The 24,143-nt window shown below is 38.7% G+C and overlaps 1 protein-coding gene across 5 annotated transcripts in view; it reads right to left on the bottom strand.

Moving 5' to 3' along the window:
- Positions 1–24,143, bottom strand: part of Arhgap12 (Rho GTPase activating protein 12) — a 101,233-nt gene that overhangs the window by 65,113 nt on the left and 11,977 nt on the right. For 4 of the 5 annotated variants that reach the window (XM_048367906.1, XM_048367905.1, XM_048367904.1 and 1 more), the window contains exons 2-3: positions 16,224–16,265; positions 13,745–14,499 (exon numbers count right to left, since the gene is read on the bottom strand). In XM_048367906.1, the coding sequence (XP_048223863.1) occupies positions 13,745–14,422 (678 nt within the window). In that variant the 5' untranslated portion in view covers positions 14,423–14,499; positions 16,224–16,265. Of the gene's footprint in view, positions 1–13,744; positions 14,500–16,223; positions 16,266–24,143 lie in introns of those variants that run through there. The other variant, XM_048367907.1, reaches the window with a different exon arrangement.

Here is a 24,143-nt window from a genome sequence, read left to right on the forward strand (position 1 = left end):
ACGTGGACTGTAGGTCAATGAATTTGTATGCATGAATGCACATACAGACATTCTTTTGGACCAACAGTCCGAGCTTTTTACTAGCTCATCATAAAAGTCAACTATTAGGAAGTAAAGAGTCAGATGAACACATCTACTAAATAAAGATGGCTAACTCTCTACCCCAGAAAGGTATTTACTTCACAATTATCAGGGTTTGTTTTTTTTAAATAAATGACCCCTGTCTGTCACTGTAACCAGATTTGCATAGTGTATGTGAGTTATATGGCCTTTGTAAGATCATTAGGAATAAATGGGCTCAATTCTACCTTCAAGTTTGGTGCAAATTTAACATCATGATGGTCTAGCTCCTCTCAATTTTTCTTCATGCCTAAATTCACTTGGAAGTTTTGTCATATTGTTACTCCATAATTACTTGCCCAGACCTCTCAAGACAATCTGGATTTCTGGATACTTTGAAATTATAGTAAAACAGCGTAAATGTGCATTTCTAGGGAAAAGGGCCTACAATGTTCATGAAATTCTAAACATCCTGTGACCTCACACACACACATGCACACACACCCACATCCCCAAATCTAAAAACAGTGTTTTTCTCTTGTTTGGATTAAGCAGAAAGGTTTGAAAGATGACAACTCCAGGAAGCAAAAGCATGCTATTCAGAGAAGAAAAATACAAAGAAAGGAAAGCACAAGAAAACTAGAAATTTTAAAGTTAGCATAAATATGGCTTTCTTTACTTACAGTAAGTTTAGGGTGGTACATAAACCCAAAGCAGTAAAACTAACAATAACAAAAAACTAATGATTTTGTTACTCTCACTAATTGAAATACTACTGAAATAAAACTCAATTTTAACACAACAAATATTTCATTAAGTAAAAATGATCATCACTTTCATGGGTTATTAGGAGTCTTATTCCACAGAAGTATTTTCTATGCTCAACGGAAGGGATAACAAGGAAAATAATAAGGGAATGAAACTATGTCCATCAATCCACATTTACACTGATACATTCGGTTAAAAAACAACTGAAAACATTAAAAATGAAAGTGGGAAAAAAAACATACACAGGCAGGCATCAAAGGCTGACTACAAATATCTTCAATTTTATATATGTAGTGCTGGGGACATGGCCTAGTGGCAAGACTGCTTGCCTCGTATACATGAGGCCCTGGGTTGGATTCCCCAGCACCACATATACAGAAAACGGCCAGAAGTGGCGCTGTGGCTCAGGTGACAGAGTGCTAGCCTTGAGCAAAAAGAAGCCAGGGACAGTGCTCAGGCCCTGAGTCCAAGCCCCAGGACTGGCAAAAAATAATAATAAAAAAAATTCATATATGTCTATTCTTATACTAAGAATTCTTTTTAAGTTATTTATACATCAATTCTGGTTACCAATATTTCATTTTTTATTTTTGGAAGATTTAACCCACTTAATGCACTTTCCATCATTACTAATTCTAGAAATAATTCTTTTCAAATGCTAAGGAGGTAGTATTATGCATTCTGGGCAAGAAACATAAAAACTCAGTAACTGGTGACAATTTAGCTAATCAGCTTCTCAGGAAAAGCCACTGAATCTTCTCTCCAGTTCTGGAATCTGTATATTGCATTCTAACTTCTTCTTTTCTTCAACTCCCATCTCTCTAACAGTTTTCTTTAAAGGCTAAATTCCAGGAAAGGTCATCGTACTGCTAAACTACTATTTTCTCAATACATCTGACAGAGCATTACTCCAAGTCTCTCCTTCCCCTTTAACCTTAATGTTTTTGTGACTAAACACTGGTAGTCATTTTAGAAGTATTTGGCATATCAACTATGTACTAGCACTCTACTAAGCACTTGATATACAGAGACACAGTAACAAATGGCCTGGAGATTACAGACTAATGAGGGAGAAAGAAAACAACCATAAGTGTGATGAGTATAATATATAAAACAAACAAGAGAAGGCACAATGGAAGCTTATGATGAATGGGGGGGGGGGATATCTCACAGAAGAAAAGAAAAAAACAAGCTCATTAAGAGATCAAAATAGGGGGCTGGGGATATAGCCTAGTGGCAAGAGTGCCTGCCTCGGATACACGAGGCCCTAGGTTCGATTCCCCAGCACCACATATACAGAAAACGGCCAGAAGCGGCGCTGTGGCTCAAGTGGCAGAGTGCTAGCCTTGAGCGGGAAGAAGCCAGGGACAGTGCTCAGGCCCTGAGTCCAAGGCCCAGGACTGGCAAAAAAAAAAAAAAAAAAAAGAGATCAAAATAGCACAAAAATTATTTTAGAAACACAATTCCAAAGAGAATGAACAATGATGGTACTTTTCCCTACTTCCTACACTGAATACAAATTAAAACCTAGGTTTAATATATTAAACAAACAGGAATTCTCTAAAAGGTACAAAGTAGGAGGCAGGACCAATGGTGACTTTAAGATCCAATAAAAGACACAGTGGTGAGTTTTGTGAATTTGGCTTCATATATCTCAGATATAGCAAAGTAGACACCAACAGACATGGGTCAAAATAGTCCTGTAAGTCCACTGTGTGATCTAGCAAAAGGACTTGGGAAAGGGGTAGCTTAACGGGGTGACTGCATTTAGATAAAACAACTCTACTCCAGGCAAATGTCACAGGGAGAAAAATAAAAGAAAATATAGCATCGGTTGAGTGGGCACCTAGATTTCTACACCCTCTGGGCTATAACAATGTATCCCCCAATCAGAGTGGTGTCAGAGAATTCAAAGGAAGGAACTAAGACAGCCACTGCCAGTAATAAGATATATCTCCCACCTCTCTCACACACAAGCAGTATCAGTGGAGGCCATCGACATTAAAAAGAAGCCCCTCTCCTCCTCCTAGAGAGTAAGAACTGTCACCATAGCCGCAATTAGGCCATCACTCCACCCACCATGGTGTCATTGAAAGTCACATGGCCATATAAAGAAGCACTTCAAGCCCTACCTGCCAGGGAAGTATCAGTGGAGACTGAGTGGGAGTTAGGATCACTCCCCATAAGCCAGCAGTCATGAGGAAACATCTTCTGTTATCAATGAAGGTCCTCCATTCTGACCTAGTGATAACAAAGCTGTACCCCCACCCCAACTTCAATGCCTGGACCAGTGTCAGAATGAAGCTACAAAACTACATACAGGGTTTAAGTAGGACCTAGAGCTTCATAACATAATAGAAATGTCAATGTTTTTTATCAAAAATCACCAGGCTCAGAACCAGTCATTTGGCAGAGATCTTAAAACATCTATCACAAAAACACTTTAACGGGCTGGGAAAATGGCCTAGTGGCAAGAGTGCCTGCCTCGTATACATGAAACCCTGGGTTCAATTCCTCAGCACCACATATACAGAAAAAGCCAGAAGTGGCGCTGTGGCTCAAGTGGTAGAGTGCTAGCCTTGAGCAAAAAGAAGCCAGGGACAGTGCTCAGGCCTGAGTCCCAAGCCCCAGCAATGGCAAACAAACAAAAAAAACCACTTTAATAAGCAGTCACGCACTTAGTTGATACAAAACAGAAAATCTGGGGCTGGGGATATAGCCTAGCGGCAAGAGTGCCTGCCTCGGATACACGAGGCCCTAGGTTCGATTCCCCAGCACCACATATACAGAAAACGGCCAGAAGCGGCGCTGTGGCTCAAGTGGCAGAGTGCTAGCCTTGAGCGGGAAGAAGCCAGGGACAGTGCTCAGGCCCTGAGTCCAAGGCCCAGGACTGGCCAAAAAAAAAACAACAGAAAATCTACACATACACAACAAACATACAAACACAAGAAGGAAGTCACTGCAAAGACCAATAGATATAAAGGAGTAACAAATGAAAATATATTAGAATTAAATAATATGAAAACAAGAGAAGCGAACAACAGGCTATCATGGAGTATATGGAGGGAAGAATCCACACACTGGAACTACTAACAGATTATCCTGTCTCATCAACACAGAGAAATTAGACTAAAGATAAAAACAAAAAAAGAACTGGGGGTTGGTAGACTGACTTAAGTGGTGAACACCTGGCTAGCAAGGGCCTAGGGCCTGAGCTCAAATCCCAGTATTACCAAAAAATAAAGAACAGCCAGCTGCTGATGACTCACACTCATAATCCTATGTTCATAATCAGGAGGCAGAGATCAAGAGGATCACAGTTCAAAACCAGCCAGGCATAAGAGACCCCAATTTCAACCAAGAGTTGGACACTGATGTATATTTGTCATTGCAGTGGAAGGCTGCACAATTCCAGGTCAGCCCAGGCATACAGGTAAGACCTTAATACAAACAAATAACAAAGGCATAAAGGGCTGGGTGCAAGTATCAAGGGTGAAAGCACCTGCAAGACCCTGAGTTTAGCACTTAGTACTACACACACACAAAAAGCAAAGAGTAAAGCTATAAAATAACACCATCAACTAGATGATCTTATTGAAATTACTGATCATACCACCCAACAGCAGCATAATAAATGTCTTTAGTACCTGTAAGACATGAACAAAGTCACTTTAAGTGTTCCAGTCATTCTTTCCAGTGCAATCGAATGTATTATTTCAAAGTTCAAATTATAATAAAATTTACTGAAGGCAGAACCCAAACAAATTTAAAAAAAAAAAAAAGGAAAAGAAAACATGAACAAAGGGCCAGGCGCCAGTGACTCACACCTATAACCCTAGCTACTCAAGAGGATAAGACCTGAGAATCGAAGTTCAAAGCCAGTCAGGGCAGGAAAGTCTGTGAGACTCTTATCTCTACCTGAAAACTAGAAGTGGCGCTGTGGCTCAAGTGTTAGAACTCTAGCCTTGAGCTGAAGAGCTCAGGGACAGTCCCCAGGCTCAGAGTTCAAGCCCAATGACCAGAAAAAGAAAAGAAACCATAAACAAAGATAGTTCAAGTCCTGGGCATTAAACAAATAAAAAACATTTTTAAAATTAAATCAGAGAGATTGTTCTGCAACCACAACGTAATCCAACTAGAAGTCAATAATGAAAAGATATGTGGAAAATCTTCAGACAAGTGGAAACTAAGCAAGATACTTGCGGCTGCTCACACCTGTAATCCTAGCTACTGACTAGGCTGAGATCTGAGAATTATAATTTGAAGCCAGCCCAGGCAATAAAGTCTGTCACACCTAACTGGCTAGCAGAAGTGGAGCTTTGGTTCAAGTGGTGGAATGCTAGCCTTGAGCAAAAAAGTTCAGGGACAGCACCTAGGCCCTCAGTTCAAGCCCCAGGACTGGTACCAAAAAAAAAAAAAAAGCATCAGGTTTGAAGCCAGCCAGAGCAGACAAATCCTCCAGTTAATCAGCAAAAAAGAAGCCAGACCTGAAGCTAAGTGGAAGAGCATTAATAATGTGCAAAGAAAGAAGCTGATCTAGAGCAGGAGGCCCTGAGTTCAAGCCAGAATACACACACACACACACACATACACACACACACACTACTGCAATCAACTGAACTAGGAAGTTATTAATCCTATGCTAAAATTAAGACAAAAACTTAAAAAACTAATAATTCATTATTTCTTAAGCCCATCTGTTTCAGGAGAAACCACTACCTCAAGATCTGGGGAGGGTCCAATCCAGACTAAAGAGATCTATTCATCTGGAACAGAAACTACTGGAGCTATAAACTAACAGGAACACCTCAGTAATCATTTTAATGAGTTGTTGGTAGCTGAATAGGGACTAGCATAACTAACATCTGGGAGCCACAGTCTTAAGCAAGACCTAATATTATACTTTCACGAATTCCTGCTTTCAGAAACACCAGTAAGGTTCTTTCAGTAAAGAGCCAAAAAAGGAACATCCATGACTCTGACATGGAAGAGAAAAGGTAGCCAAGTGTAAAAAGCACAAACAGTTCCCATAACAAAAGAACCTGTTCAACAAGGATACAAGACCTAAGGAAACCTTATCTAAGGTAGAAAAAGGGCATTTCTCAGGCTCAGGTGTTAACTGACGGAAAGCTAAGAGACACTTGGGGAGTTCTCAGCCCAGTAATACCTAAACACTACAAGGCTAAGATTTAATCACAGGATTACAGAATGTACTACCCCTCTTCTCCATTCAAATACAAACAGACTTTACTGCCACACAAACAGAGATTCATTATACCCATAGTGGATCATAGGGGAAAGACTTCAAGAAGCTAATGCATAATAAGTAGCTCTCAGAGAAAGCTGAGAAACAAAACACAAAAGCATGGATACTTGAGAATTTAAAGCCTCTGGTATGTACAAATACAGTAAACATTAAACAGTTCAATACCTAGCCAAATTAAGCAAACACCTAAGAAACACTACAGGCTTATATCAGTTCTATCACTTGATACAACATTTCTGGCTTTCAAAAAATTTACAAAGCCTTCTAAGAGCTAAGAAAACGCAGTCCAAAAGCAGACATAAACAAATTCAGATATAACAGAATCAAATTCTGATATAAACAAGAAGCTGGAATTACCAGACAAGGAATTTGAAATGATTATTAACAATATGGTAAGGCTAGAAAGGAAAAAAATAGAGAGCTGATCTAAAATTTATTTCTCCACAAAAGGACACTAGTGTTTGCCCAGCACCAGTGGCTCACGCCTATAATCCTAGCTCAGGAGGCTGACATCTAAGGATCTAAGGATCACTGGGTCAATAGAAAGCCAGCCTGGGCAGGAAAGTCAAAGATTCTTATCGCTAATTAACCCCTAAATGCCATAAGCAGAATTGTGGCAAAAGTTATAGAGCACTAATTTTGATTAAAAAAAAAAGCTCAGAGACAGCACCCAGGCCCTGAGTTCAAGCCCCAAGACCAGTACACACTAAACAAACAAGACAGACAGGCAGGCAGGTAGGCAGACAGACTGGAAGACAGACAGATGACAAAGTGTTTATAACACTCTTATTATTTAAAAAAAGAAAAAAAGAGTGTTTTCCAAAACTAAAGACAAGGAAAAAGCCTTAGTGTTATATTCTATTTAATTATACTATTAATAATCTCACACACACACACACACACACACACACACACACACACACACATACACCCCAGATGTTCCAGGAGCATATTCTTTGCCTCTTCCAGCTTCAGGTATACAAGTCTTATGGCTTGTGGCCACAAAACATTTATCTTCAAGGCTAGCATCGTCAAATAGTTCTCTGCTCCATCTTTTTATCTTCTGTTCATGTGGTGCCCTCTGCCTCTCTTAAAAGGACAACTGTAATTACTTGTAAGACCTAAATAATCTTTCCTCATCTTAAAATCTTTACATTTTCAATGTCTCCTTTTCAGAATAAAGTAGCATTTATAAGTTTCAGAGATTAGAAACTGGTATCTTTGGTAGATCTAATTCAGGCTTATTGCAACCATTAAAAAGAGAAAGTGGGATAAAAGGAATCAGTTACTAATTTCAAGTTATTGTATAGCTTTAGTAATGAAGGCTGTATGACAAAGAAGGGATACATAGTATTAAAGCAGAGAAACTAGAAATACTTGACTTTTCAAAAACGTGTAAGAATAACTTACTGAAGATAGCCTTTTCAACAACTTGTATTTTGATAACTACGGTAACCATAAACAAAAAGACATTGAATTGTCTCAAACTTTATAAAAAATTAAAATAACAGATCACAAATTTAAATATTAAAAGCTATAAACTATTAAAGGAAAAATTACTAAAGGAAACATTCAGGATCTTGGGTTTATTTTATGGGTCAATTCAGTTAGCACATTTGTTTGTTTATGACAGGGTCTAAGTCCTAGGCTAATTTCAAACCAGCTATGTAGCCCAATCTGCTCTTACCAATCTATGTCTCCACCCTTAGAAGTCCTGGGATTACAGGCTTTGCCACCAATCTGGTTTATCTGTCAATTTGGAGGGGCCACAACCCCCAGATAAATTATTAAATGTTATCCTGAATGTTTCTATGAAGGTGCTTTTGGAAGAGATGAACATTTTTAAAAGTGGACTTTGCACACAGCAGACTGCCCTGCATAATGCAGAGGCCCTCATCGAGTCAGACGAAGGTCTGAATAGAGCAACAATGACCTTCACACTCCCACCCCAAACAAAAGAAAATTTCACCCTAAGTCTTCAAATTTTGAAGTCCTTCATCAGTTTTTCTGTGTCTCTAGCCTGCCAGTCCACTCAAGAGATTCTAAATTTGTAAGTCTCTATCCTTATGGGAACCAAAATGCTTAAAACAGTTACGTGTGTGTGTGTATACATGCACGCATAAACACACGTATACACACACACACAACCTACTGGGGTTCTATTTCTCTAGGATGCCTAAAATGTCAGTGCAATGACTTTTATAAATTAAAAGCACGATCTATAAAAGAAAAAGTGATAAATACAAATTCATCAAAATAAAAAAAAACTTTATTCTGCAAAAGACCCTAAGACAATGGAAGAACAAGCCACATACTAGGAGAAAATATATGCAAACCTGACAAATATGCATGTCTGACAGATATCTACGCATATGAAGACGTTTGGGGCTGGAAATATAGCTCAATGGTAAAGCACATGCTCAGCATGCACAGGGTTTTGGGTTCAATCCCGCTCACCAAAAAGAAAAAAGTTCAACACCAACAACCATTAGAAAAATGTGAATCAAAATAACAATGTGAGGGGCTGGGGATATGGCCTAGTGGCAAGAGTGCTTGCCTCATATACAAGAAGCCCTGGGTTCAATTCCCAGCACCACATATACAGAATATACAGAAAACGGCCATAAGTGGCACTGTGGCTCAAGTGGCAGAGCGCTAAAAAGAAGCCAGGGACAGCGCTCAGGCCGAGTCCAAGCTCCAGGACTGACCGGAAAAAATAAAAAAATAAAAAAAATTTAAAAAATTTTTAAAAATAACAATGTGATACCATTACTTACACATCAGAATTGTTAAAAACAAAAAAAGCAAGCCGGGCACCAGCGACGCACACAAGTGACTCAGGAGGCTGAGATCTGATGATCCCAGTTCAAAGCCAGCCCAGGCAGGAAAGTCCATGAACCTCTTATCTCCAGTTAACCTCCAGAAAACCAGAAGTGGTGCTGTGGCTCAAAGTAATAGAGCACTAGCCTTTAGTGACCAGGGCCTGAGTTCAAGATCCACAACCAGCAAAAAGAAAAATAAGTAATACTACCAAATGCTGATAGGCAAACAAAGAAGTTGCATCATTTCTATAATACTGTTGGGAATGTAAACTGATGTAGCTGAAAAAGGTTTGACAAGCATGGACCTACTTTATAGACAGCTACTATACGTATGGGAATTTACCCAAGACAAATGAAAAGTTATCTTCACACAATAACCTGTACAAAAAAAAAGTGTTCACAGCTGCTTTGTCTACAGTTGTCAAAAAAAAGTATGTACTTGAATGGGCAAATTGTTAAACAGGTACAGAACTTTACACCATATACTAAAACTCATCATCAACAACAACAAACACACATAAAAGAATGAACTACTGGGGCTAGGAATATGGCCTAGTGGCAAGAGTTCTTGCCTCGTATACCTGAAGCCCTAGGTTCAATTCCTCAGCACCACATATATAGAAAAGGCCAGAAGCAGTGCTGTGGCTCAAGTTGGCTGAGTGCTAGCCTTGAGCAAAAAGAAGCCAGGGGCAGTGCTCAGGCCCTGAGTCCAAGCCCCAGGACTGGCCAAAAAAGAATGAACTACTGATATATAGAGCAACTTGGATCAATCACCAGAGAATTATGGTGAATGAAAAGGCCAATCTGTAAAGACAAGACTGAATTCCACATCTTGAAATAATTGTTTTAAAAAGTACAGAAACAGGGGCTGGGGATATAGCCTAGTGGCAAGAGTGCCTGCCTCGGATACACGAGGTCCTAGGTTCGATTCCCCAGCACCACATATACAGAAAACGGCCAGAAGCGGCGCTGTGGCTCAAGTGGCAGAGTGCTAGCCTTGAGCGGGAAGAAGCCAGGGACAGTGCTCAGGCCCTGAGTCCAAGGCCCAGGACTGGCCACAAAAAAAAAAAAAAAAAAAAAGTACAGAAACAGCACATAAAGCAGTAGAGTAGCAGCTACGGGTAGGGTGGAATGAGGCGGAAGGGAAGTCCATGTGGCTACAACATCAGAAATCCTGTGGAGACAGAAATGCTCCATGTCATAACTACTAATGTCAATATTCTGGACTGTCATACTGTAGTGCAGTTTTGTAAGATGTTGGTACTGGAGGTTAACATGGGATGTCTCTGCACTGTTTCTTACAACTGTTTACAAGTATGCAATTATTTTTAAATGAAGGATTTAATTAAAGAAGTCATTGATAGTAAACAGAAGTATAAAAATAAAAATCTAGGAGGAACATAGGGAGTTAAAGTGTGGATATTAGCTAGCAAAGGGTGCAAGGTTATAGAACAAATGCATAAGTAAAAATTCATCAAGCCTTACATTTGATTAGTACAATGTACACACCCAGTTATACATGCTATGTCTCAAAAACTATTTAAAATTGCTATTTAATATTGCTGTAACAATGGTACTATATGTATATGTATAAATTTTAATTTGTATATTTATCAACAAGGAAATTGTGACAACAGAAGTAGTCTGGTGGTGTGCTGGAGCCAGAATCCCAACAGTTACCTTGAAAACAGAGAAAAAGCAAAAATACACAACTTCTTTCCAGAAGCTGTCAATAAGGAAAAGAGCAATGAAGTAACACTCACAGGGAAGGGAGAGTTGAAGAAGAGATTTACCATGAGAGAAAAAATTATATATGAGTAAGTTTAAATGCTGATGGAAAACACCTGACAATGAATCTAAAGCCATGTGAATATAGTATTGCAACCTTTTGCACAAGCTTCATGAAAACTACAAAGAACAAATATAAAGAAACTGTCCTTTAGCAGGACAGGCAATACTTGCACTGTACTAGAAGATGTTTGCTGGTAGAACCAATAATAATACAAATGGTGGCCACATTTTATTATAATTACAGCTATATTTTACTGAAAGGTTACTGCAATAGCCAAATTTCAAAGTGGCCACATTTTATTATAATTGCAGCTATATTTTACTAAAAGGTTACTGTGATAGCCAACTTTCAAAGTGGTCCCCACTGATTCTTAAATCATGTTCTTCACATACATCCCTGTATAGTCTCCTCCCAAAGAAAAGAGAATTGTACTATATAATCAGTAAGATAAAACAGCAAGAGTTCCAAGATTAGTGCCTATAAAACAGTGCAGCTTCTACCATACTCTGTCTTGATTGTTCCTTGTGGGTAAAGGGAGTCACAACACTTTAGCAGCCATGAAGCCTAACTACTACCTTATTCATGAGTGGGCTATCATTAGAAATAGCTCCTCAAGCCGGGCACTAGTGGCTCATGCCTGTAATCCTAGCTACTCAGGAGGCTGAAATCTGAGAATTGCAGTTCAAAGCCAGCCCAGGCAGAAAAGTCCATGAGACTCCTGTCTCCAATTAACCACCAGAAAAACCCAAAGTGGTGCTGTAGCTTGATCAAAGTGGTAGAGTGCTAGCCTTGAGCAAAAGAGCTCAAAGACAGTGCCCAGGCCCAAGTTAAAAGCCCCACAGCCAACAGAAAGAGAGAGGAGAGTGGGAGGGAGGGAGAGAGGGAGGGAGGGAAAGAGAGGGAGAGGGAGGGAGGGAAAGAGAGGGGGAGGGAGGAAAGAAGGGAGGGAGACAGACAGAAAGGAAAGACTGAACCCCCAAGAGAGATCTCCAACCTTCAGAATCATCAGCTAAACTGCTGATTTACTACTGACCCAGGGAAATTTCAGAGTAAAGAGTGTTTTCTGTTTTAAAGTTACTAAATCTGAGTTGCTTTATTAAGCCTCAATAGATCCCTCCTCACTACATGTGATCCCTATTTTAAGATGGTGGAACTACAACACATAGAGGTTAAGTAATTTTTTCCTAGGCTGGATGGAGCGCTGGGGTAGAGCACTTGCCTGGCATATATAAGGCCCTGGGTTCCAAGCACTTCAAAGGGGGGGGGGAGCTTCTCCTGAGTTATCACACATTTGACATATTAATGGAACCAGATTCAAAATTAAGCCAGTACTATTAACTACTATGCAAAATATGCTTCAAAAGCTCAAGTAAAGTACTTTCTGCATCATGGCTTTTGTTTTTGCTGTGAAGTAGAAGGCAAGGTTATCTGATGAGTACAGGGAAAGTGAACCAGCAAAATAAAGAAAATGGAAAAGGCTTAAAACAGCTGTTGTGGAGAATTCCGCAAAAGGTTGGCTAGATAAATCTACTAAGATTTCCAAATATTTCTAAGGCCCAGGAGCAATTAGTTAGAAACTCTGAACTTCAAATGTAATGAACTTAAGAGGACCATAACGAAAAAAATGGAAGATTGGCCAGGCACCCTTGGCTCATGCCTGTAATCCCAAGTACTCAAGTGACTAAGATCTGAGGATCATGGTTCAAAGCCAGACTGCAGAAAAATCTATGAGACTCTTATTTCCAATTAACCACCAGAACCTGTGGCTCAAAGTGGTAGAGCTAGCCTTAAGCAAATAATGTGATGGACAGCACCCACACCCTGAGTTCAAACCCTACAACTGAGGAAAGGGGAAGGGGAAGGGGAAGGGGAAGGGGAAGGGGAAGGGGAAGGGGAAGGGGAAGGGGAAGGGGAAGGGGAGGAAAGGAAAGGAAAGAGCAAGACTGCTTGTGTACACAAATATAAAATATAATTTGAAGTGTGAAATAGTGGTAATGGCTGGGTGGAATAGAAAATACATCTTTCTCAATGCTCATTCACTCTAGAGTGAGCTGTGTCATATTCTATTATCAGAACATGTTCCCTGTGAGAGTATCACGCAAACACTGAAGAAAAGCCTACTGGGAACACAGTGATAAACTGACAGTGCTACCTCATGACTTAAATTTCAAACACCAGAAGTTTTTCTAGAGAACTTTTCTGCCCTTTTCCCAATGTCTCTTCAAAAATCTAACAAGAACAGTTACACCCGAACAGAAAGAACATACTTCCAAGACAACCGTGCCACACAACCTCCTAATTACTAAGTTTACTCGGACTTCTGAACAAACAAAAAAATTAATCCTTAAATTTACTTAAAATTTTGAGTTTTCCACATTCACTTGTTTTAATGTTTTTAATGATTTTACTTCATTTGAGAAATAAACTGAAGATGTAATCTCAAAATAAGGTTAGATGAAGGGGGGAAAACAGACTAGGCCACATAAAGTTTTTTCAGGCTAGTATCTAATATTTGCTGAAGCCAAGGGTATTATCTACCCTAAACACTAACACACGCAAGTATATGAATAGAAGGAATGACTTATTATCTCTGTATTATTTTGTTATTAAAAAATCAATGAACTAGTTTCAGTGAGCAAAAGCTAGTAGTTAATAATTCCAGTAACATCTTTTTCATATATCCATCATTACCTAAAGATTTATTGGAAATAAGTCAAAATAATTAAGAGCTTGAAAAGAGTAACATTTCTATTAGAAGATCAGGTAAATTGTCATCCTTTCTCTCTTATGCATACCTCCAAAAGAGAGAAGAAATAATGTTCTCACAAATTAGTGCCAGTACTGCAAAAGTAGGCCTACTAGGAAAACCACTAAAAAACATCCTTGATGAACTTCAAAAGTTATTTTACATATTTTCCAGCTATTTAAATCAGGACAGAGTTCATACAAAATAAGCCATAACTCTTACTAACAATTAAAATACACAATTTTTATCAAGGTGGTATGCATGTTTCATCATTCTACTTTTAATCTTACCCTTATTTGTTCGGTTGAGCTGCTGCTAAGCTCATCTCCAGATTCAGAATCTTGATGTATTCTTTCTGAGCCTTCTCCCGCTGAATCACAAGACTGTTCCTGGGAGAAGCTAGTTTTCTCTATGTCCAAGAACTCGGGACCGGGAAAGTGTCCAAATAAACGTGTCCTACCCTGGCTGGAAACCTTAGGAGAATGTGAGTCATTGTTAAATTTTCCATTATTATGGGTCAGGTCCAGGCTAAGGTTGAATGTCTGACTCGGATTATAACTGGGCCCAAAATTCTGATTGGCATCACGAATAAGACCTGTTCCTTGAATAGATGATGAAGGCTTCCCAAAACTAGAAAGCTCAGGCAATTTGTTCACATTTTCTGTGGATCTCTGAAGATGTAGGCTCTGCATCATTTTCGTGGAGTTATTTGGCAGTCCAATGGTGTGTTTCACAGGGGGCATCAGAGCTTTTCGGGTGACTTCCTTAACATACTGGGCTGGCACATAGAATGCTTTGGAATTCTCATCTGGTTTGACTTGCCACCAGTCATCATTGGTCTTTTTCACCAAGATGTATCGCTCCCCTTGTTTTATCACAATCTTTCTGTCCTTTGCTTCATATTCATAGTCATATTCCACTTCAATATACACTTGTCCTGGAACAATCTTCCCACTTCTGTCAGCCATGTTTACTTAATAATATTCACCTCTCAAAAAGGATAGTATACCACATTATGGCTTTATGGCTTGCTGCATTTAGATAGCTATGTTATTTAAATGGAAGAGGAGAACAAAGAAAAACTTAATGTAATCTAGGTTTGATATTACTCAAAATATCACATAACACAGGTCACTTATAAAACATTTCTTTCAAATATCAAACCCCAGGAAGTAAACATCAAATATCACATGTACTGTCCTATGTTAACATACTCGAACTTTACAATTATTATATAATTTTTCAGTTATGTAATAACTCATCAAAACTAATGACTAGACAGTGAAAATGCTAAGCAACTCAACACGACAAACACGACACTATCAAAATACTGAGAACTTTCTTAACTTCCATACAACTTCAAACTGCCTCCTCCTACTCTGCAAGGTTCACTAACCTTAACTAACTTCTATTAGGTATTGAGCAAGGTTTACTACAGGCGTTACCTAAGCACTTTTTGAAGTTAAAGCTGAACCTCAATGCTCCTGCACTAATATCTTACCTTGCATTCATATTTTACTTTGTATTTTTTTTATTAGATAGAGCATCCCTAATCCAAAAATCCCAAATATGGTATTTTTTCTTCTTAACGGCCTGACACTTGTTACGTAGGTACTCTACTGCTAAGCCATGACTCTATCCTTTTTTCCCACTAATTATTTTTAGATAGAGTCAGGCTTTTTTTTTGCCTGAGCCCTCTCCTAACAGCAATTCTTCTGTTTTAGGCTTCCCAATGTAGCTAGAATGACAAGTACATGCCACCACACCCAGCTTCTTCTGTTGAGAAAGAATTTCTAAAACTCTTGTGCCAAGGGCTAGCCTCCAAGTGAGATACTCTCAATATCAGCCTCACAAGTAGCTAGGATTACAGATCTGATGCACCACACCCAGTTCAAAATCTGCAACTTTTTGAGGACCAACATAATAATAGTACAAGAAAATGCTACAGCTACCCTCAAGTGATAGATTACAGTTAAAACAAAGGCTCAACAAAAATGCTCCCTTCGGGCTATGGGTATATGGTAAAGATAAGACACGAGCCAAGCGCCTGTAATCCTAGCTACTCAGGAGGTTGAGCTCTGAGGATTGTGATTTGAAGCTAACCCAAACTGGAAACTCTATAAGACTCTTTATCTCTAATTTACCAGCAAAAAGCCACAACCAGAGGTATGTCTCAAAGGGTAGAGCACCAGCCTTGAGCAAAAAAGCTAAGGGACAAGACAGCACCCAGGCCCTGAGTTCAAACCCCAGCTCACCAAACAACAAAACAAAAACAACAAAAAAGAATCTCACATATGAACTTGGATTATAGACATGCAAATATCCCAAAATTTGGAAAATAGATAAAATGTAAGCAATTCTCCATCCCAAACACTTTAGCTAAGAGATATACAATCTGTATTTGAGTAGAGCAGCCCTAGGGAGCTAATATACTCAACCTCAAAGTTCAAAGCATGCTAATGCAATGGCAAACTGAAATTTATCAGGATGCTGAAATCCAGGTTCCATGGCAGCCTAAAATTTTCCTCAGTATCCAACTATTAAGCTATTATAGTGTACCATAATAGCTTATAGTGTACATATAGTAAAGAAGCCCTCATTCTCCCAAGTGTAATTTTCTTCTCTGTGATAAAACCCATAAGCTCAAGTGGTAAATAAATTAATTACTGACATAATTTCAGTAACTCAATATATTGCTACACAAAATACTGGGGTAACAAGTTTAATACAATAACACTGTTTCAAAGACAATGAACATATAAAACTTACCTTAGAATGAAGAGATGCAAATACTTGGTGTCACATTTAAACCTACAAGATAAAACATATGTTTATTAACTCTAACCAAGATTCCTGAAAGAGAAGAAATAAGAATGGCCACTAGACACATGAAGAAGAAATGCTCAACCTCTCTGGCCATAAAAGAAATGCAAATCAAAACAACATTGAGACTCTACCTCACCCCAGCTAGAATGGCCATTATCAAGAAAACTAGTAACAACAGATGCTGGCAGGGATGTGGCCAAAGGGGAACACAACTACACAGTTGGTAAGAGAGCAAACTTGTTTAACCACTCTAGAAAGCAGTATGGAGATTCTTCAAACAACTAAACATTGAGCTCCCCTATGACCTAGTAACCCCACTTCTGGGCAATTACCCAAAGGATCACAAACAAGGCCATACTAAAGCTACCAGCACAACCATGTTCATTGCAGCATTGTTTACCATAGCTAAAATATGGAACCAACCCAGATGCCCCTCAGTAGATGATTGGATCGAGAAAATGTGGTATATATACACAATGGAATTCTATGCTTCCACTAGAAAAAAAATGACATTGCCCAATTTGTAAGGAAATGGAAAGACTTGGGAAAAAAATCATATTAAGTGAAGTGCCAGACCCAAAGAAACACAGATTCCATGGTTTTCCTCATTGGTAATAATTAGAGGATCACAATAGCTCAATAGCTATTTAAGATGATGCTAAGCAAAATGAACTCCAAGATACGGAAACATGAGTTTTTTATTATTGTCATTAGTTTTAATGTACTATGTGTATTTTTTTTCCTTCCTACATTTTAGTCCTTGTTGTTACTGTATTTGATTTTGGTACCCTGGGTATTGTATATACATTTATCTGAATTGGGGAAGGGAAGGGGAACATCAAAATGGTAAGACAACGGATAAAGGATGAACCAATGCAATAGTGATACTCACAAGACAATATATTGGAAATTAACTGTACAACTGTGGGGGTTGAGGGATAGAAATTGGGAGAAAAATGAGTGAAGGGTAACAAGTATGACAAGAAATGTACTTACTATCTTACACATATAACTGTAACCCTTTTAACGTCACCTTGACATAAAATTAAATTTTTAAAAAAGATTCTTTAAAGAGGCTAAGTACATAATCTTGCCTATAATTTTAGAAGCATAACTTTTTATTAATAGCTATAAGAAGCACAAGATAGTGAAATGTCCATTATGACTGTACAGCACCCACTCCAAATGTAAGCAATCACTAAGAGGCACTGAGGCCTGTTCTACCACTACCCACATCTGTCTCATGCTGTTTCAACTTCATTTCTGCCCCTTACCATGGCAAACAGAAATATTACTTAATATTTCTGATTATGTAAGAAATAACTTTGGTTAAAAAAAAAATCCGTTTATAGAACAAAGTGTGCAAAGACAGTAAAAAAAAAAAAATCATGTACTGGAAGGGTTGGGAATATGGCCTAGTGGTAGAGTGCTTACATACATGAAGCCATGAAGCCCTGGGTTCGATTCCTCAGCACCACATATATAGAAAAAGCCAGAAGTGGCGCTGTGGCTCAAGTGGCAGAGTGCTAGCCTTGAGCAAAAAGAAGCCAGGGACAGTGCTCAGGCCCTGAGTTCAAGTCTCAGGACTGGCAAAAAAAAATAATGTAATTGGAAGTTTTAATATATTTCCTCTACAGAATACTCACTAGTTATGAAAAGAAAAACAGACCTTTACAATAAAAGTTCCAAAATTAACAAAATGATCAAACTTAGCAACACCAATAATGAGACAACCTGATGATACATTCCTTCTAGTATGATTAAGTAAAATGTACAGAACAGCACCTGCGTGGTATTTTTATCAAAAACATATTTATTTTAGGCAATTATTAGAAAACAAATCCAGAAAGGGAGACCTTCTATTAGTGTATAAAACAGAACTCTTCAAGTCATGAAAAATAAGGGGCAAAGATTCTTCAAGATTAAAAAAGGACTAGTGACACATTAATAATTAAAACTATATAGTAGTCTAACAAGAATCTAAAGCTTACCCTCTCCAAAATCTATTTCACATCTCTATCTACACCCCTCCTTACCAAATCTGCTTACCCCATGGTTTTTCCTATCATAATAAATAAAGGCTGAATGCCAGTGGCTCACACCTGTAATCCTAGTTACTCAGTAGACTGAGATGTAAGGATCAGGGTTCCAAGCCAGAAAGTCCATGAAGACTCTTACCTCCAAAATGACCACCCAGAAACCAAAAGGGAAGCTGGGGCTCAAGTGGCAGAACACTAGCCTTGAGCAAAAACAGCTCAAGGACAGGCTCAAACCCTGAGATCAAGGCCCAGTACACGTACACACGCATACACAGACAGACACACACACACACACATTCTAACCTTCCAAATATTCAACCTTTACTTTCACACAAGGTTATTAGTCATTAGTCTCTCTGTGCTTTAATCCTACAAAAATTTATTACTGCAAATTTTCAAAATTTTATGCTGAATTAGTCACCATATATAATACCATTTCAGTGAAACACAGACAACATAAACAACAGTGGTCCCATAAGATTTTTCAGCTCCCAAGGAACTGAACCACTATTAGTATTCCTAATATTGCAGTGCAACACATTATTCATCTGTCTGGTGATGCTGGTATACTCAAACCTACCAGGCTGCCAGTAAGTAATATACAAAGTATAACACATATAATTACATACAGTACAAAGTACTTGTTACTGGAGTATGTATTTATTATACTACACTTTTTATTGTTATTTTAGAGTGTACCTTCTACTTACTAAAAAAAAAAAGTTAGCCATAAAACAGCATGTCATGTTATACTGACAGCAGATTCATATAAACTGCATCACCAAAGCCGAGAACCAGTGGCTCATGCCTGTAATCTTAACTACTCAGGAGGCTGAGCTCTGAGGATGGCGTTTCGATGCCAGCCCAGGCAGGATAGAGATTCTTATCTCTAATAAACTACTCAGAAAATGTCAGAAGTAGCATTGTGGCTCAAGTGGTAGAACACTGTCCCTGAGCACAAAGAGGCTCGTGGACAGTGCCCAAGTCCCAAATGCAAGCCCCAGAACCACCCCTCCCCACCAAAAAAACAAATTGCATTTCCTTTTGCATCAAGAGATCAAATGGAATCTAGCATGACAGAACACACCTGTAATCCTAGCACTCAGGAAACCGAGAAAGGAGAAGTAAAAAATTTAGGCCATCCTGGGTAACTTAATGAGACCCTGTCTCACAACAACAAAAACAGTTCACAAAGAATTATGACCAAATCTACATTTGTGTAAACATATGCTGTTCCAACAATGAGGAACTCACACATGTCTCATACTGTATTCCACTGCTAAGGGACACATGACTGTGCTTATCCTTGGATGACTTGGGGCTCTTTTCCAGGGAAGTAATAAAATAACTAAGATACATCTTCAAGATATGGAGGGTCAGTAAGGGAACATGCAGCTACATTAAGGTTCGTGTAGCTTAAGTATAGCAGATGATTTAAATATAGGTTTAAATATATCAAATGTTTCATTTCTTGCTAGTAAGAAAGGGAGAACAATGGATTAAAAGGCCAGTTCCTGTTCTGTCTCTTTCACTGTCAGGTCTTGTGATCACACCCCCTTTAATCACTACAAAAATAGGTACGAAGGAGGAATCAGGGCGAAAAATAAGAATTAGATGCCACAATAAGAAAGTCGGTCTCATTAGTTCAATATGAGATATCTGATCTTCAGTTTTAGTTAAAAACAACTACGGGGGGGGGGGGGGGGCTGGGAATGTGTCTTAGTGGGAGAGCGTGCTTATCCAGAATGCATGACGCCCTGGGGTTGAGTCCTCAATACCACATAAACAGAAAAAGCCAGAGGCACCGAAGTGGCACTGCGGCTCAAGCAGTAGAGCGCTAGCCTTGAGCAAAAGAAGCTTAGGGACAGTGCCTAGGCCCTGAGTTCAAGCCCCAGGACTGGGTGGCAGGGGGAGAAGAAACTACCCTAAAGGTAGGAAGACAAAGCAGATAAAGTAGTCAAAAGGTATGATCTATATACAAAAGTAGTTTGATACCCAGGCAGAAGAAATGAGCAAAAGTAGACATAATAGGAAAATAGAATAGGAGCTGAGGTTGATTAATATTCATTCCTAGGTTGAGGGGTAGGGAATAAAACTGTAAGCCACCTTAAAGAAACTACTAAAAACCATACACCTCTAGAAAAATACATAGCAGCAATTATGCATTACAATCCAAGGTCTAGGAAAAGTTAGATAAAATAAAAATGCAAAGTCAGCTGGCTGCTGGTGGCTCACATCTTTAATCCTAACTACTAAGGAGGATGAAATGTGAGGACTGCTGTTCAAAACCATCCAGGCAGGAAAGTCCACAAGAATCTTGTCTCCACCAAACCTCTCAGAAAAAGCTGGGAGTGGTGCTGTTGCTGAAGTGGTGAGTGCTATCTAACCTTGAGGACAGAGGCTCAGGAACAAAGCCCAGGCCTACAGTCCAAGCCCCAGGACTGGCCCCCAAAAAAGTCTTTATTAGATATCATGAATTTAAAAAGAACTAAAATAGTTGGACTCCGTAGCTACTCCTCTAATGCCAGCTGTATGAGAAGTTTAAGCAGAAGGATGGCAATCCACATCATCTCACGCAAAACTTTTGAGACCCTACTAGAAAAATTAAAGCAAAAGGGACACAAGGAATGACTCCAGTGGTACAGCGCCTGCAGGAAGCCCCGAGTTCACACACTAATACTATCAAAAAACACATACATACAGACACACACATTAAAATAATTATAACGTAGCTCTCAAAAACTAGACTCAGGAGGAAATTATCAGTAAATGTGTAATTTACAACCTCTAGGTACCCAAATCACCAGGAAACAAAGGTTTTGCATATCCCCTGCCCAGTGCACATCCCCTTTTTCTTAGTGGTTGAAAAAAACACCCACATAAGCTCTCCCTGCTTTTAACTAAACTAGTCTACTTCCTCTCTATTCCAATCATTTCTTCCTCATGTTTCAACAAGAACACAGACACACAAACTTACACCTTTTACCTCTTTGCCCCAAGTCAGATTCAAAGCTGTCATGCTACTATGCTACTTTTTATCATCTAATACACTGCTCTTTCCATCTGCCATTTAAAAAAAAAAAATCTTTTCCATGTAAACTACCAAAAAGCCTACCACAAATTATACAGCAAACATTAGCAAATGTTACCTTCCTCCCCAAAGACATCTGTTTTAACAAACCCCATTTTACTAGGTACATCGAAAAAAGGAAACATGGGCCTGGGAAGGTGGCTTAGTGGTAGAGTGCTCGCCTAGCATGCATGAAGCCCTGGGTTCGATTCCCCAGTACCACAAAAAAAAACAGAAAAAGCCAGAAGTGGCGCTGTGACTCAAGTAGTAGATCACTAGCTTTGAGCAATAGAAGCTCAAGGACAGTGTCCAGGCCCTGAGTACAAACCCCAGGACTGGCAAAAAAAAAAAGAAAACATGTAAACCAAATCTTGAGATAAATATAATAAATAGAACCACCATGAGCAAGTTTACTATTTAAGGACAATCTAAATGTGTATAACCTATTCAGCAACTATAAAACTCTAAACAATAAAATATTATTTTAAACATGTACATATTAAGCATCTTTAAAATAGTACAGCTTAAGCACTGACTCAACAGTAAGTCCATCGAGTACTCTTTAACATAATAATGTGTGGCTGAGGTTATGCTCACTGGGAGATCTTTTCTCTAGCATATTCAGGACCCTAGGTTCAATCTGAGCACCATAAAAACTAACAAAAATATTTAAAAATAAATAAAAGAATAATTATTGAGCAGGTTGCTGTTAAACTTAAAATGAGTACCCCCCCCAAGAAAAAAATAATTCTAACACAAGTTGGAGCAGAAGAAATTATTCAAGCAAATAATTTTCTGAACTGTACGCTTCACAAGAAAACATAGGACACTACCATACCCTTAAACATTTTTTCTTAATGACTTCTGTTTTCTAAGAAAAAACAGATATACACTGTAAAGTACGAAATATCAAGTATTTCTCATCTGAATTTAAAGGCTATCTAAAGAAGGGGTGGAAAGTAAAAGTAGGAAAAAAGAAAATAAACCAGCCTAGCCATAAGGAAATAGCAAAAAATAGATTACAGGAACTGAGCAGCTGGAATGTAACAGACAATACAATCAAGTAAAAATCGAGAAGGAGACACAAAAGCAAGATTTAAATCTTAAACAAAAGAGAAGCACTTGGGAACACTGCCCCATTCGTAAGGAAATGGACAGACTTGGGGGAAAAAAATCATACTACATGAAGTAAGCCAGACCCAAAGAAACAGAGACTCCATGGTTCCCCTCATTGGTAATAATTAGTATAGGTCTTAAAATAGTCCTAGCAGATGATCACAATAGCTCAATAGCTCCGAACATATGATCACATAAGATGATTCTAAGCAAAATGTTTGCCAAAATATGGAAACAAGTGGTTTATCATTGTAATTTTTAACCTACTATGTGAAATTATTTATTTTTCCTTTTGTTTATCTTTCCTATGATTTAGCCCCGGTTGCCACTGTATTTGATTCTGGTACTGGGTATTGTATATATGTTTGTCTGAATTAAGGAAAGGAAGGGGAATATCAAAATGGTGAGACAAAGGGTAAAAGGCAAACCAATGAAACAGCAATACTTACACAAAACAAAATGTTATAAACTAACTGTGGGAGGGAGGGATTGGCAAGGAGGGAAGGTGAGAGAAAAATGGAAGAGGAGGTCAATAAAAAAATTTAAAAAGAACAAATGATATAACCTCATGTTCCTAATTTTTTTTTTTTAAAGAAGCACTTGGGAAAGTGGTTTTTTTGTTTGGTTGTTTTGCCCAGCCTAGCTTCAAACCACAATCTTCTAGATCTTAAGATCTACTACTCAAGATCTCCTGAGTAGTTGGAGCTACCTGGCATGAGCTAGCTAGCTACTGGCTACAATTACTCTTTAGAAGTTAAAATATGCAAACACACAATTTCATACTTTAACTTTGTGGTGCTAGGGATGAGACTCTTACCTCCACTTAAACTCCCCCCACCAAAAAAAAGAGTAACTAAGTAAAGGTAAACTACAACTTAAAATACTACCTACCTACTCAAAACACAGAAGTCAGTAACCATATAATTCCTACAGATCTTCTTTTAAAAGGAAATGTTACAAGCAAGCATATAAACTTTTCTTAGAAAACTGAGAAGTGCTCCAGATGCTGATGGCTCATGCCTTTAATCCTAGCTACTCCAGAGACTGGGATCTGGGGGTTGTGGTTCAAAGCCAGCCTGGGCAGAAAAGGCCCTGAGACACTTATCTTCAATTAACCACCAGAAAAAGCTGGAAGTGGTGCTGCGTGGCTCAAGTGGTAGAGTACTAGCCTTGAGCAAAAAGGAGCTCAGGGACAGTGCCCAGGCCGAGTTCAAGCCCCAGCCAGGACAGGTAAAGAAGAAGGGAGGAAGGGAGGAAGGGAGGGAGGGAAGGAGGGGAGGAGGAAGGGAGGGAAGGAACTGAGACGTAGCATTTAAGTAAGCACACAAATGATGAACTATTATCAATCCTATCATACTTTCTGTCCTCTACTAGAAAAAAAGAGAAAATACTATATAATTCATAATTTTATCCAAATGTTAATTTTAATAAAAAAATTCACATAAGGTAAAGCCAAACAAGATTATAACTACATACCAACTATAATTAAGTTATTTCTCTCTCACACACACACACACATACACACACACACACACACACACAGAGTGCTGGCAAGGATACGAATGGTTGCAAGTGAGGGAAGTATAAAATAGATGGATCACAGAGACTATTGTGAGAGAAGTATAAATAGATGGATCA

The sequence above is a fragment of the Perognathus longimembris genome, chromosome 18 (assembly GCF_023159225.1).
Source record: "Perognathus longimembris pacificus isolate PPM17 chromosome 18, ASM2315922v1, whole genome shotgun sequence".
Classification (NCBI taxonomy): domain Eukaryota; kingdom Metazoa; phylum Chordata; class Mammalia; order Rodentia; family Heteromyidae; genus Perognathus; species Perognathus longimembris.